Source organism: Mobula birostris, chromosome X (genome assembly GCF_030028105.1).
Source record: "Mobula birostris isolate sMobBir1 chromosome X, sMobBir1.hap1, whole genome shotgun sequence".
Taxonomy (NCBI): Eukaryota; Metazoa; Chordata; class Chondrichthyes; order Myliobatiformes; family Myliobatidae; genus Mobula; species Mobula birostris.
The window spans coordinates 6151782-6166554 of record NC_092402.1 but is presented as its reverse complement, the minus strand read 5'-3'; the positions used below and the strand labels follow the sequence as shown (position 1 = coordinate 6166554).

The following is a 14773-nucleotide window of genomic DNA, read 5'->3' as shown; positions in this document are numbered from 1 at the left end:
CCTCCACACCCCCAATCACCCACCGACTCACCCCTCCACACCCCCAATCACCCACTGACCCACCCCTCCACACCCCCAATCACCCACTGACCCACCCCTCCACACCCCCAATCACCCACTGACCCACACTTCCACAGTCGCAATCACCCACTGACCCACCCCTCCACACCCCCAATCACCCACTGACCCACCCCTCCACAGTCCCAATCACCCACTGACCCACCCCTCCACACCCCCAATCACCCACCGACCCACCCCTCCACACCCCCAATCACCCACCGACCCACCCCTCCACACCCCCAATCACCCACCGACCCACACCTCCACAGTCCCAATCACCCACTGACCCACCCCTCCACACCCCCAATCACCCACCGACCCCCCCTCCACACCCTCAGTCACCCACTGACGCACCCCTCCATACCCTCAATCACCCACCGACCCACCCCTCCACACCCCCAATCACCCACTGACCCACCCCTCCACACCCCCAATCACCCACTGACCCACCCCTCCACACCCCCAATCACCCACTGACCCACCCCTCCACACCCATCACCCACTGACCCACCCCTCCATACCCCCAATCACCCACCGACCCACCCCTCCACACCCCCAATCACCCACCGACCCACCCCTCCACACCCCCAATCACCCACCGACCCACCCCTCCACACCCCCAATCACCCACCGACCCACCCCTCCACACCCCCAATCACCCACCGACCCACCCCTCCACACCCCCGATCACCCACTGACCCACCTCTCCACATCCCCAATCACCCACTGACCCACCCCTCCACACCCATCACCCACTGACCCACCCCTCCATACCCTCAATCACCCACCGACCCACCCCTCCACACCCCCGATCACCCACTGACCCACCCCTCCACAACCCCAATCACCCACTGACCCACCCCTCCACACCCCCAATCACCCTCTGACCCACCCCTCCACACACCCAATCACCCACTGACCCACCCCTCCACACCCCCGATCACCCACTGACCCACCCCTCCACAACCCCAATCACCCACTGACCCACCCGTCCACACCCACAATCACCCACTGACCCACCCCTCCACACCACCAATCACCCACTGACCCCCCCCACACCCCCAATCACCCACTGACCCACCCCTCCACACCCCCAATCACCCACAGACCCACCCCTCCACACCCCCAATCACCCACTGACCCACCCCTCCACACCCCAATCATCCACTGACCCACCCCTCCACACCCCCAATCACCTACTGACCCACCCCTCCACACCCCCAATCACCCACTGACCTACCCCTCCACACCCCCAATTACCCACTGACCCACCCCTCCACACCCCCAATCACCCACTGACCCACCCCTCCACACCACCAATCACCCACTGACCCACCCCTCCACACCCGCAAACACCCACTGACCCACCCCTCCACACCCCCAATCACCCACTGACCCACCCCTCCACACCCCCAATCACCCACTGAGCCACCCGTCCACACCCACAATCACCCACTGACCCACCCCTCCACACCACCAATCACCCACTGACCCCCCCCACACTCCCAATCACCCACTGACCCACCCCTCCACACCCCCAATCACCCACTGACCCACCCCTCCACACCCCAATCATCCACTGACCCACCCCTCCACACCCCCAATCACCTACTGACCCACCACTCCACACCCCCAATCACCCACTGACCTACCCCTCCACACCCCCAATTACCCACTGACCCACCCCTCCACACCCCCAATCACCCACTGACCCACCCCTCCACACCACCAATCACCCACTGACCCCCCCCACACCCCCAATCACCCACTGACCCACCCCTCCACAACCCCAATCACCCACTGACCCACCCCTCCACACCCCCAATCACCCACTGACCCACCCCTCCACACCCACAATCACCCACTGACCCACCCCTCCACAACCCCGATCACCCACTGGGTCAGTGGGTGGGGGTGTTGATCAGCCTCACTGCTTAGGGAGCGTCACTGTTTCTCAGTCTGGTGCTCCCGGTCAGGGACAGGACAGAGGGAGCGTTGGTCTGGCTGGACGTCCGCAAGGCCGCGAGTCTGCTGGAGGCTGGAGGCCCGAAGGCGGCCTTGTCCTGGGGTCAGAGGTGCGTTTGCGGGTGCGCGGGCAACTGGGCGAGAGGTATTGAGCCGGGCGCGGGGCGAGGGGGAGGAGGTTTCTTTTACTGCCGCCCGCGTTGTTCTGCGGAGCGCGGTGGGCGCCCGTCGTTGGATCCGGGCTGCGCTGGTCACTGGTGCCAGTGGCGCACCTCAGCGCGAGTTTCCGCGCGCACAGCACCGCCCCCCTCCATCGAACCTGGGTCCCGAACCAGCCACCAGACCTGACGAGTGAGGTCGACGAAGGCTACAGGAAAATTAAGTGAGCCATGATGGAACGGCGGAGCAAAGAGCCTGATTCTGCGCCTACGCCCTGGGATGTTACGCCCTGAAGGGGCTAAAAGGCATTCGAGAAGAATCAGGCCATTTGGCCCCTCGAGTATGTACTATCTTTGTTCTGGAGGAAGCTGCTCAACTATATCACAGCCTGAAGCCTGGCTTTAGTGCGGGGGATGGCCCGTGTTCGGCCCCGAGCGGCCCCACCCCCACCACCTCACGTACAGGCGTCGATCTCCACGACCCTCTTGAGGACGACGGCGGTCTCCTGGGTCGGCAGCCGGTGGCTCTTCCACTCCTGCTCCTTCAGCCGCCGCTCGCGCTCCCGGGCGAAGATGGGCTTCTGCTCCCGCCAGAACTCAGTCTGAGCGTCCAGGAACGAGATCCCGCCGGCGATCAGGTCCTGGATCGTCCCGCCGGACTCCGTGTTCGTCTTCATCAGCTCTGGGTTCGTCACCGAGAAGGGAAACAAGGGAGATTTCTGAGGTTTATAAGAGCACAGAACATCATCACTATACGCTGTGTAGTATGACATCATCATTATGCGCCGTGTCATTATGACCTGGGCGGCCACGGTGACCATGATTGTTCCTGGCAAATTTTATCTGCAGAAGTGGTTTGCCATCGCGTTCTTCCGGGCGGTGACTTTACAAGACGGGGTGACCACAAGACATTATCAATGCTCTTCAGAGATTGTCTGCCTGGCGTCAGTGGTCACATCACCAGGACTTGTGATCTGCACCGGCTGCTCCCATGGTTTCACCTGACCCTGATCGGGGGGCTAAGCAGATGCTACACCTTGCCCAAGGGTGACCTGCAGGCCAGCAGAGGGAAGGAGCACCTCACGCCTCCTTTGGTGGAGACGTATCTCCACCCTGCTACCCACCATCGAACAGTACAGCATAGGAACAGGCCCTTCGGCCCACAGTGTTGTGCTGGACCAATTAAATTAGTGATCAAATGGCCAACTACACTAATCGCTTCTGCCTACACAATGTCCATATCCTTCCACTGCCCTCACAGTCACGTGCCTATCGAAACGTCTTTTAAACATCTCTAAGGTATCTGACCCGACCACCACCCCAGGCAGCGCATTCCCGCCACCCACCGCTCCCTGTGTAAAAAAACACTTGCCCCTCACAACTCTTTTGAAATCCCCCCCCCCAACTCAACTTAACGCATGGACTGAGTGGGGGCTTCCCAACCGAATGAAGCTTTGGCGTTAAAAGAGTGGTCCATGGAATCCATGCTGGGAATAGCTGTGATAGGACAGGTGACGGAGGGGGTGTCGGACAGATGAGGGAGGGGTGTCAGGTGAGGGGAGGAGGTATCGAACAGGTGAGTGGAGCATGTGTCGGACAGGTGAGACAGGGGTGTCAGACAGGTGAGGGGAGGGTGTCGGACAGGTGAGAGAGGAGGGTATTGGACAGGTGATGGAGGGGGTGTCGGACAGGTGAGGGGAGGGAGTGTTGGACAGGTGAGGGGAGGAGGTGTCAGACAGGTGAGGGAGGGAGTGTCAGACAGGTGAGGGAGCGGGTGTCGGACTGGTGAAGGGAGAGGCTGTCGGACAGGTGAGGGAGGGGGTGTTGGACAGGTGAGGGAGGGGTGTCGAACAGGTGAAGGAGGGGTGTCGGACAGGTGAGGGGAGGAGGCGTCGGACAGGTAAGGGGAGGGTGTGTCAGACATGTGGGGGTAGGGTGTGTCGGACAGGTGAGGGGACGGAGTGTCGGACAGGTGAGGGAGGGAGTGTCGGACGGGTGAGGAGAGAGGGTGTCGGACAAGTGAGGGGAGGTTCTGTCGGACAGGTGAGGGAGCGGGTGTCGAATAGGTGAGTGGAGGAGGTGTCGGACAGGTGAGGGAGGGGGTGTCAGACAGGTGAGGGGAGGAAGGGTGTTGGACAGGTGAGGGGAGGGGTGTGTCGGACAGGTGAGGGGAGGGGTGTGTCAGACAGGAGAGGGGAGGGTGTCGGTCAGATGAGGGGAGGGTGTGTTGGACAGGTGAGGGGAGGAGGGGTTGGACAGATGAGGGGAGGGTGTGTCGGACAGGTGAGGGGAGGGGTGTCAATCAGATGAGGGGAGGGTGTGTCAGAGAGGTGAGGGAGGTTTCGTCAGACAGGTGAGGGGAGGGTGTCGGTCAGATGAGGGGAGGGTGTGTTGGACAGGTGAGGTGAGGGAGTGTTGGACAGGTGGGGATAAGGTGTGTTGGACAGGTGGGGGGAGGAGGGGTCGGACAGATGAGGGGAGGGTGTGTCGGACAGGTGAGGGGAGGGGTGTCAGTCAGATGAGGGGAAGGTGTGTCAGAGAGGTGAGGGAGGTTCTGTCAGACAGGTGAGGGGAGGGTGTGTTGGACAGGTGAGGGGAGGAGGGGTCAGAGAGGTGAGGGGAGGCTCTGTCGGAGAGATGAGGGAAGAAGCTGTCGGACAGGTGAGCGGGGGAGGTGAGGAGCCATTACCTTTGTCCAGTAGCAGCTTCTCCAGGTACTCCTTGTCACGGTACAGCTCGCCCAGCAGCACTCTGACCGTCCGGTTGGTCTTGGGCTCCACCTGGTCCAGATTGGCCTGCGGCTGCTTCAGGTTCAGCTTCTGTCGCCGCAGCTGCGATTTTGTTTTCGGGACCACTTTCTTGTGGAGAGACGGAAGGAGAGCTGTGTCCCACAGACAGCAAAACCCCCAGCACCACGCAGCGTCTACCCGCACTGTCTCCGTCTCGGTCACACTCCATCCTGCGTTCTGCCTCAGGAGTATCATCAGGCCATTCAGCCCATCAAGTCCACTCTGTGCCCTCTGGTCCTAGACTCCCCCACTACAGGAAACATCCTCTCCACATCCACTCTATCTGTGTCCTCTGGTCCTAGACTCCCCCACTATAGGAAACATCCTCTCCACATCTACTCTATCTGTGTCCTCTGGTCCTAGACTCCCCCACTATGGGAAACATCCTCTCCACATCCACTCTATCTGTGCCCTCTGGTCCTCGACTCCCCCACTATCGGAAACATCCTCTCCACATCCACTCTATCTGTGTCTTCTGGTCATAGACTCCCCCACTATAGGGAAAATCCTCTCCACATCCACTCTATCTGTGTCCTCTGGTCATAGACTCCCCCACTATAGGGAAAATCCTCTCCACATCCACTCTATCAGTGCCCTCTGGTCCTAGACTCCCCCTCTATAGGAAACATCCTCTCCCTATCCATACTTTTGTCTGCCTTTAGCACTAACTCGATTCAAAATTCAAGAGTCAAGTTTACTTATTAAATGTTCCGGTTCCTTGTGGTTGTTTTAACCGGGATTGGTAATGGGGACAAGCTCCCACGACCTATTAAATCCTCCCAGTGCGTCTCAAACAGCCTCTGACAGCCAAGTCCGGCTCCCGGCCTTCACGTGTGGTTTAGCTACTAAACCCGGCGGAACCGTTTCTGCTGACAGGAGAAGGGGCAAAGGTGGGTCACTGGCGCCTTAAAACCAGTCGCTCTGGGCAGATGGGGCTCGTCAGCTCATCTAGGAGAAGGAAAACTCTGATCTCAAACCTCCCACTGTCTTGCGGCTGTACCCACTCACGGGGACGGCTTTGGGAGTGAACCCCGAGGGAAAAGTCCGGAGCTGGAGTCCCTACGTCGAGTTCAACGCTGACTGGCAACTCCTGGTGCCAAACTGTATCGGTCTGTGCCGTTCCTTTGGGTTCATCAGCTGTGTGGAGAGGGGGAGCCTGCCACACGGGCAGCAGCTCACTGTCCGTATCGTACTGCCCTGGCTTGTGGATCTCAGATGCAGCATCCATGGTCGACTCTGACCGACGAGGGCTCCTTATCACATCGAAACGTACAGACAAATGTGCCATTTGCCTTAACGATCCCGCCTGACGTACTTATCTTTACCACTGGCATTCTAATGAAAGTTTATTTTCACTGTACCTTGGCGCTTGTGACTTAGTTAAGAAATGACTTAGATAGGAAACTATTCACCATCTTCTCCCCATTGCCCACCTCCTTCCCCATCTTCTCCTACTTTGAACCTTCTCAAGGGCAACTCGGGATGGGCAACAAATGCTCACATCCCGTAAATGAGTAGATTTTAAAAATACATCGAACATTACAGCACAGGCCCACAATGTTGTGCTGACCTCTTCACTTACTCTAAGTTCAGTCTAACCCTTCCCTCCCTCATCACCCTACCTATCTTTTCTCACATCCGCGTGCCTCCTCGGAGATAGAGTTGTGCCAACATTTTTAACGGACTCTAGGGTCAATCTAATCCTTCCCTCCCACATACAACCCACCCCCCCCCCCCAGTTTTCTGGTAAATCTCCTCTGCACTCTCTCTAATCCAGGCAGCATCCTGATGAATCTCCTCTGCACCCTCTCTAATCCAGGCAGCATCCTGGTGAATCTCCTCTGCACCCTCTCTAATCCAGGCAGCATCCTGGTGAATCTCCCTCTGCACCCCCTCTAATCCAGGCAGCATCCTGGTGACTCTCCTCTGCACACTTTCTAATCCAGACAGCATCCTGGTGAATCTCCTCTGCACCCTCTTTAATCCAGGCAGCATCCTGGTAAATCTCCTCTGCACTCTCTCTAATCCAGGCAGCATCCTGATGAATCTCCTCTGCACCCTCTCTAATCCAGGCAGCATCCTGGTGAATCTCCTCTGCACCCTCTCTAATCCAGGCAGCATCCTGGTGAATCTCCCTCTGCACCCCCTCTAATCCAGGCAGCATCCTGGTGACTCTCCTCTGCACACTTTCTAATCCAGACAGCATCCTGGTGAATCTCCTCTGCACCCTCTTTAATCCAGGCAGCATCCTGGTGAATCTCCTCTGCACCCTCTCTAAAGCTTTCACACCCTTCCTCAAATGAGGCAACCAGAACTGAACACAATAGTTCACAGTATCAGTCGTTCCTGCCCTGGGGAAATATCTCTGGCCAGTGGTAGAATCAGGGGTTGCTAACTTTTTTTTTAAGTATACCACAGACCAATAACATTAAGCAAGGGGTCAGTGGATCCTGCGTTGGGAAACCTCTGCACAAGAACTATGTTTGTGATCACCTTGCCTCTATCAAGTCACTTCTCGTCCTTTTTCGCCCCAGAAGGAAAGGCCCTCGCTCACTTAACCTCTCCTCATTCTCGACAGCATGAGTTCTGAGTGTGGTTGACATGCCAGTGAAAGCTTTTCGAACAGTGTAACGCCCTGGGAAAGGTTTCACAGCTGGCGTGATGGTTTTTCTGTCGCAGCAGTGTTTGGGTTTTGGCTGGAGATAACGGGAGCATGTCCAATGAAGGGAGCACTCTTTTCTTGTTGTGTGCCCGAGACCGAGGTGATCTGGGTCTTTTGTACGGCGGAAAATGGAGACAGAAGATGCTAGAATGGGAGGTCGTAGACGGGAGGATGGAGTGGACTTGGAGTGGGTCCAGGAGTCGACAAAACCCGCGGAAATCGATGGAGGACCAACGGAAGGGAAACCGTGAGCTCCAACTTCTGCACGTTAGACCGTTTCATTAAAATGGACCCTTTTCTTTTTGTTTTACTTTACTAACCCCGTAGTCAAATTAAGAACTATAAAGCTAAATGGTTTAGTTGCATATGGTGTATTGTCTGTTGTTTCGTGGTGCTGATCGTAACAGGGGAGCAGATCACACAGCTGCCACACAAACAAGAGGTTTTGCACGTCAGAGCCCACACGTTCGGCGGGGCCAGAGACACCGCCGGCCGAAACTGAGGGTTACAACGGTTTATATTCTGAAACTACTCAGCCTCCCCCTTCACCCCTCACCCCTCACCTCTGTCTCCTTCCCCATCTTCTCCCACTTCTCAGATGCCCTCTCCACCGATGATGGAAGAATAGAGGGGGGAAAGGGTCCGGTGGACTTTAGAGTCGGCTCCAGGGTCGGCACAAGAATATCTCCAACGAGATGAGAAGGAAGTATGGAGGGCAGGGTGGAGGGGTCGGGGTGGGGGCGAGAATCCAAGGGGAGCACAGCCTCCTCGTAGGGTTTGAAGGCTCGCGTGCCTCAGTGACCCGGAGAGCTATTGTGGGCCTTGTGCTATGGCTCTCAGCCGGGTCACCCAGTGCCAAACAGGGTCAAAGGGTAGAGGTCAGACTGAGAGCGGTCCGCTGGCCCTCCGGGTTCGGGGGGGTGGGGGGTTCAGCTCAGGGCTAACAACCCTGATGGTCAAACACAATTGTTACGGAAACAGCAGTGAGGAATCCTACATCTGAGTGTGATGGTATTCCTGAGTCTCCAGCCGGCACAGCGGTGAGAACCGAGAGGAGGCTACCGACACGATGAAGGAAGCCCCGAACACCGCCACATTCGGAGGACCTTCGCCACCGCCGGGAGAGCCAGCGGGGTAATGGGCAGCGAGCGAGGGTGAGGGGGGGGAAGGGTCAGATCGGTCTTAGAGTGGGTCAAAAGGTTGGCACAACAGCCTCGGCCGAAGGGCCTGTACTGTGCTGTGATGCTCCATATCCTAAGAAGGGGGCTGACAAGAAGATGGCGGAGGAAAGCAAATGGGGGCAGCCGGAAACTTTTTCCCAGGGCAGAAATGGCTAATACAAGCGGGGCATAATTTTAGGGTGATTGGAAATAAGTGTGTGTGTTGGGGGGGGAGGAAATTGTCCCTGCCAAGGATGGAGGAAAAGGCAGATCACTCTTAGATAGGGACGTGGGTGATCGAAAAACGGAGGGTTACGTGGGAGGGAAGGGTGAGATTGGTCTTGGAGTAGGTTAAAGGGTCAGCACAGCATTGTGGGCCGAAGGGCCTGCACTGTTCTATATCCAATCTTCCTCTCCTCCTCCTGCTCTCCATATCAGCAATCTCCAATTTCCTCCCATGTTCCTCACCATTCCCTTTCTCCCCACTCTTACCTCTTCCTTCGCCCTTCCCTCCAACCTCAACTGGCTGCGTCACCGACCTGGGGGGAGGGGGGGTGTTGTGGTGAATACTGCGCAGGATCGGAAAAAAGCTGCAGAAGGTTGTAAACTCGGCCAGTTCCGTCACGGGCATCGGCCTCCCCGGCGTCCTGGACGTCTTCCAGGAGCGGTGTCTCAGAAAGGCAGCGTCCATCATTAAGGACGCCCGTCACCCAGGACGTGCCCTCTTCTCATTGTTACCATCAGGGAGGAGGTACAGGAGCCTGAAGACACACACTCAACGATTCAGGAACAGCTCCTTTCCCTCTGCCATCAGGGAGGAGGTACAGGAGCCTGAAGACACACACTCAACGATTCAGGAACAGCTCCTTCCCCCCTGCCATCAGGGAGGAGGTACAGGAGCCTGAAGACACACACTCAACGATTCAGGAACAGCTTCTTCCCCTCTGCCATCAGGGAGGAGGTACAGGAGCCTGAAGGCACACACTCAACGATTCAGGAACAGCTTCTTCCCCTCTGCCATCAGGGAGGAGGTACAGGAGCCTGAAGACACACACTCAACGATTCAGGAACAGCTTCTTCCCCTCTGCCATCAGGGAGGAGGTACAGGAGCCTGAAAACACACACTCAACGATTCAGGAACAGCTTCTTCCCCTCTGCCATCAGGGAGGAGGTACAGGAGCCTGAAAACACACACTCAATGATTCAGGAACAGCTTCTTCCCCTCTGTCATCAGGGAGGAGGTACAGGAGCCTGAAGACACACACTCAGCGATTCAGGAACAGCTTCTTCCCCTCTGCCATCAGGGAGGAGGTACAGGAGCCTGAAGGCACACACTCAATGATTCAGGAACAGCTTCTTCCCCTCTGCCATCAGGGAGGAGGTACAGGAGCCTGAAGACACACACTCAACGATTCAGGAACAGCTTCTTCCCCTCCGCCATCAGGGAGGAGGTACAGGAGCCTGAAAACACACACTCAATGATTCAGGAACAGCTTCTTCCCCTCTGCCATCAGGGAGGAGGTACAGGAGCCTGAAGACACACACTCAACGATTCAGGAACAGCTTCTTCCCCTCTGCCATCCGATTTCGGAATGGACATTCAACCCATGAACACTACCTCACTACATTTTTTGTTTAATTTCTAATTTTACACCACCTATTTGATATAACTACTCCGGCCTTCTCCCCGTAACCTTTGACGCCCCGACTAATCCAGAACCCCCGCTTTAAATACACCCAATGACTTGGCCTCCATGGCCGTCTGCGGTGACGAATTCCACAGATTCACCAGCCTCTGGCCGAAGAAATTCCTCATCTTCTTTCTACAGGGCAGCGTTCCCAATCGGAACGCCGGCCTCCAGGCGTTCAGTGGAAGGTGCGTGACGAGGTCGCCGAGGCCGGGGACAATATTTTCCGCGTCTGAATTCGGAGTTTGTTTCATCTCCCACGTAGTCGGGGACTTAAGGGTTACGGGGGAGAAAGGCAGTTGGCTGGAGACGGCCAAGTCAGCCATGATCTCATTGATTGGCGGAGCAGGCTCGGCGGGCCGGATGGCCGACCCCTGCTCCTGTTTCCTATGTCCCACAACTCAGTAAAGCGTTCGATCCCCCCCAAAGCTTCAATGAAGTGACTCACCTCCTCCTTTCTGTAGAAAAAGGACAGGTCACCTTTCGTATCCAGCCTCACTAAGGAGGGACCTATGTGAACAAAATTAAATATTCCTCTTTAGAACATTGAGCAGCACTGTAGGCCCTTCGGCCTGCGATGCTGTGCTAACCCTTTAACATTCTCTTAAGATCAATCTAACCCTTCCTTCTGACATCACCCTCCATTTTTTGCGTCATCCGTCCTACCGAAGAGTCTCTGAAAACGTTCCCAGTGCGTCTGCCTCTCCCGCCACGCCTGGCGGGTCATTCCGCCCGTCCGACAGAGAGGCGTTGGGGCGCGAAGATGGCGTGCAGTGTGACAGCGAGCGGTAGCCACTATCATTGCAGCACCCTGCTGGACATCGTCGACACGGAAGGCTGCAACTCCCTATCACGGGCTGACCGGAGGGTGGCGGGGAAGCCGTGCAGCCTCAGCCGTAGCAAGGACCGGGCCTCAAGCCGCAGTGCCACCCTTTTTTTCAGCGGTGAGAGTCGTCAGAGGCCCCCCGGAGGCGGTGTGGCGCGGTGTCCAAGCTGGAGTCGAGGCTGCCCCATTAAGGTCGACTGCAGACTGCTGCAATGTTCATGGAATCAGGGACTTCGGTGACTTTTTGTGTGTGTGTGTGTGACTGTACTTTACCTATAACTTTCATGGGCTATCTGCACCTTGTACTGTGTTTCAGCCCCAGAGTAACACCGCGTCGTTTGGCTGTACTCACGAGTTTTCACGTACGGCCGACTATCAATTAAACAAATCAATAAATCAATTAATGGAGATGGACGTGAAAGCACAGAGGAACATCTGGAGAAATTTCTGAAACGCTCGTTCGCTGCCGCTGCTACTGCACCATCAGGAATCTTCCAGAGGGATGGCCTCAAAATCCCCGGCTTTGCCTGCTGTTGGCGACCGAGATTGGGGTCGAATCGATCGGACAGAGATGGCGCTCAGTACTTGGTGTCAGAGAGCTGATCAGAGCTCGAAGTTTTCGGATGACTCAGAGACGGATAGTGGTCGTGTATGGCAGGGAGAGTTTTTCTTCCTTCTCCCGTCTGCGTGAGATGTGGGACATTTGAGAGACTTTGAACTTTTTTACTGTGCTCATGGACTTCTTCATCAAGTTATGGTATTGTTGCACTGTTGTAACTATATGTTATAATTATGTGGTTTTGTCAGTTTTTTTGGTCTTGGTCTGTCTTGTGTTTTGTGATATCACACCGGAGGAATATTGTATCATTTCTTAATGCATGTATTACTAAATGACAATAAAAGAGGACTGCGTGTCTTCATAAACTAACCTGAACTATAGACTGTGAGCTAACTATCCACCACTCTCCGGCTCCTCCTAAACTTCCCTCCAAACCCCTTAAAGTTATGCCCCCTCGTACCACCCTGAGAAAATGGTTTGCCACTTTGCTGTTGATGATCTTGGACACCCCTATCAAAAAAGCCTCTCATCCTCCTTCAGTCCAAAGAGACAAGCCTTCGCTCGCTCAAGTGATGCATCTCTGCTGTTATGTTTCCAGGCACATGTACCAAATAGAAGTAATCTTTCTTTCTTTCTTTCTCCCCGCCGTTGGGGAGTCCAAACCTACCGGCTCAGGCAGGTATATTTAGCGAGGGTGCCTGAGACTTCTGCGCACAGCACCGCAGTTAATTTATGTGTTGCATTGTACTGCTGCCTGAAAATAAAATGGCAAATTTCATGATGTACATGAGTGATGATAAACCTGATTCTGATACGGGTCTCGACTGGGGACTGGGAGTGGGAATTGGGGGGGTGGGGCAGGGAGAGGGGAATCATGTTGGGGAAAAGGGGGAACAAATTGCCTTTTCCAACATCCTTTGCTCCCGCCAGACTTACAAGTTCGCTTTCCGCTCCACGCTGACAAATACAGTGCTGGGTGCAGAAGTCTTAGGCACCCGAGCTGCATGCACTTTTCAACACAGTACTGCCGGTCTGAAGTGAGAAGGGAGAGATTTAAAAAGGACCTAAGGGGGCAACGTTTTCACACTGGAGATTGTGAGTAAAGGAAGTGATATAGTTACGAGGCCGGGTACAGTTGTGACCCTTTAAAACAAAAACTGGCAAATAGGGCTATCTCAGTTAAGGCAAATTATCCGCCATCCGGGCTGGTCAGGGGTGGCATGCGATCCAGCAACTGATTGGCTCGGGCACCTTCGTGGCCATCGCTGGACACCGGCCCTGCGTGATATCGCTGAGCCTGGTTCGCCGGCTCGTGGCGGGAGCGCCAGCAGCCCGGGGGGAGCAGCGTGGCCTCTGCCGGGGCGCCGAACCAGGCCCCTGGCCTTCAAGCCCGCCTGCCGCAGCCGCCGGGGAAGGGGGACGCCACAGCCGGCTGATGGCGGCCGGGATCCACACTGGGTTGGCGGCTTGCCCTCCCGTTGGTGCTGTCCTCTACTGTTCACTCGATGAAAGACAATCTGACTCCATCCCTGCACAATCAACCATCAATAGTATTTATTTATCTGGCTGTTTATCTATTTATTGATCGATTGATTGATTGATACAGCATGGAATATGTCCTTCTGCCCCCTTCAAGCTGTGGCACCCAGCAACCCTCGATTTAACCCTACTCAGGGGGCAAATAACCTGCTCGTGGACAACTAACATGGCATTTGTCTTCCTCACCACCAACCCTACCTGCAAGTTAACCTTTAGGGCGTATCTGCACAAGGACTCGCGAGTCCCTCTACGAGAGAAAACCAGAGCACCCGGAGGGGAACGCACGCCATTCCACGGGGAGACCGTACAAACTCCCTACAGATGTCACCAGAGTTGTTTATTGTTATTATTTGTAACTGTGTGTTTCCCTGCGGTGTGAGGTGCTCCTTCTCTCCGCTAGCCTGTGGGTCACCCTTGGGCGTGGTGCAGCACCTGCTTAGCCCCCCGATCAGGGTCAGGTGAAACTGTGGGATCAGGTGGTGGACGGTCGTACGAGCAGCCGGTGCAGATCACAAGTCCTGGTGATGTGACCAGTGACGCCAGGCAGACAATCTCTGAAGAGTATCGATAATGGCTGGGGGTCACCCATCTTGTAAAGTCACTGCCCAGAAGAACACGATGACAAAGCACTTCTGTAGGAAAATTTTCCAAGAACAGTCATGGTCGTGGAAAGACCGTGACCACCCTCGTCATACGACGTGGCGCATAATGATGATGTCATGCAACATGGTGCAGGATGACGATGACGATCACGATAATGTTTCCTGCTTTCATAATTATACGCGCTGTGTGTGACTGTCGGTGTTTTTGCACCCTAAGCCCCGGGGGAACGCTGTCTCGCTCGGCCACGTTCGCCTGCGTGGTTGAATGACGATTACACTTGAACCCTGGGGGACGAGTTGAGCCGGCTAACTCCCCGACCCTGCCCCCCCCCCAACGAGCGGTACTTACTGCCGACCGAGTTGGCAATGGCCTCCTGGGCTTTCTGGATTCCCAGCCGGAACAGGCGGTCGTCCGGGCGGAGTTTGTGCCCACGGTGATAGTACATCAAGGCCAGCTCAAACTCGCCCTTGGCGTACAGGCTCTCGGCCTTTCGATAAAGCCCCTACAACGACAACAAAGAAGAAAAAATACACGTGTGTGCACACAGTCTGGAAGCTTTAGGTGTTGCCGATGACCTTAATAAGCATTGGGCTCCACTGCCCAGGAAGACTGGGGCGAGCGAGGAGCTCCCCCCACTCCCGTTCTAACCGTATTCTCGTGGAACAGCCGGCACCACAGATTGTCAGGGCTGCCGAGTGAATCGTCCTGCTCTGTCTCTCTGTCTGCCTCTCTTCCCTCACGAGGGGACTCCTCTCGCCCGTCCC

General features: G+C 55.9%; 1 protein-coding gene across 7 annotated transcripts in view; it reads right to left on the bottom strand.

Moving 5' to 3' along the window:
• The window catches only part of odad4 (outer dynein arm docking complex subunit 4), a 137846-nt gene that overhangs the window by 101656 nt on the left and 21417 nt on the right, over positions 1-14773 (bottom strand). For 5 of the 7 annotated variants that reach the window (XM_072248809.1, XM_072248810.1, XM_072248811.1 and 2 more), the window contains exons 3-6: positions 14358-14511; positions 10931-10992; positions 4873-5041; positions 2647-2865 (exon numbers count right to left, since the gene is read on the bottom strand). In XM_072248809.1, the coding sequence (XP_072104910.1) occupies positions 2647-2865; positions 4873-5041; positions 10931-10992; positions 14358-14511 (604 nt within the window). The remainder of the gene's footprint in view (positions 1-2646; positions 2866-4872; positions 5042-10930; positions 10993-14357; positions 14512-14773) is intronic. The other 2 variants (XM_072248815.1, XM_072248816.1) reach the window with 2 other exon arrangements.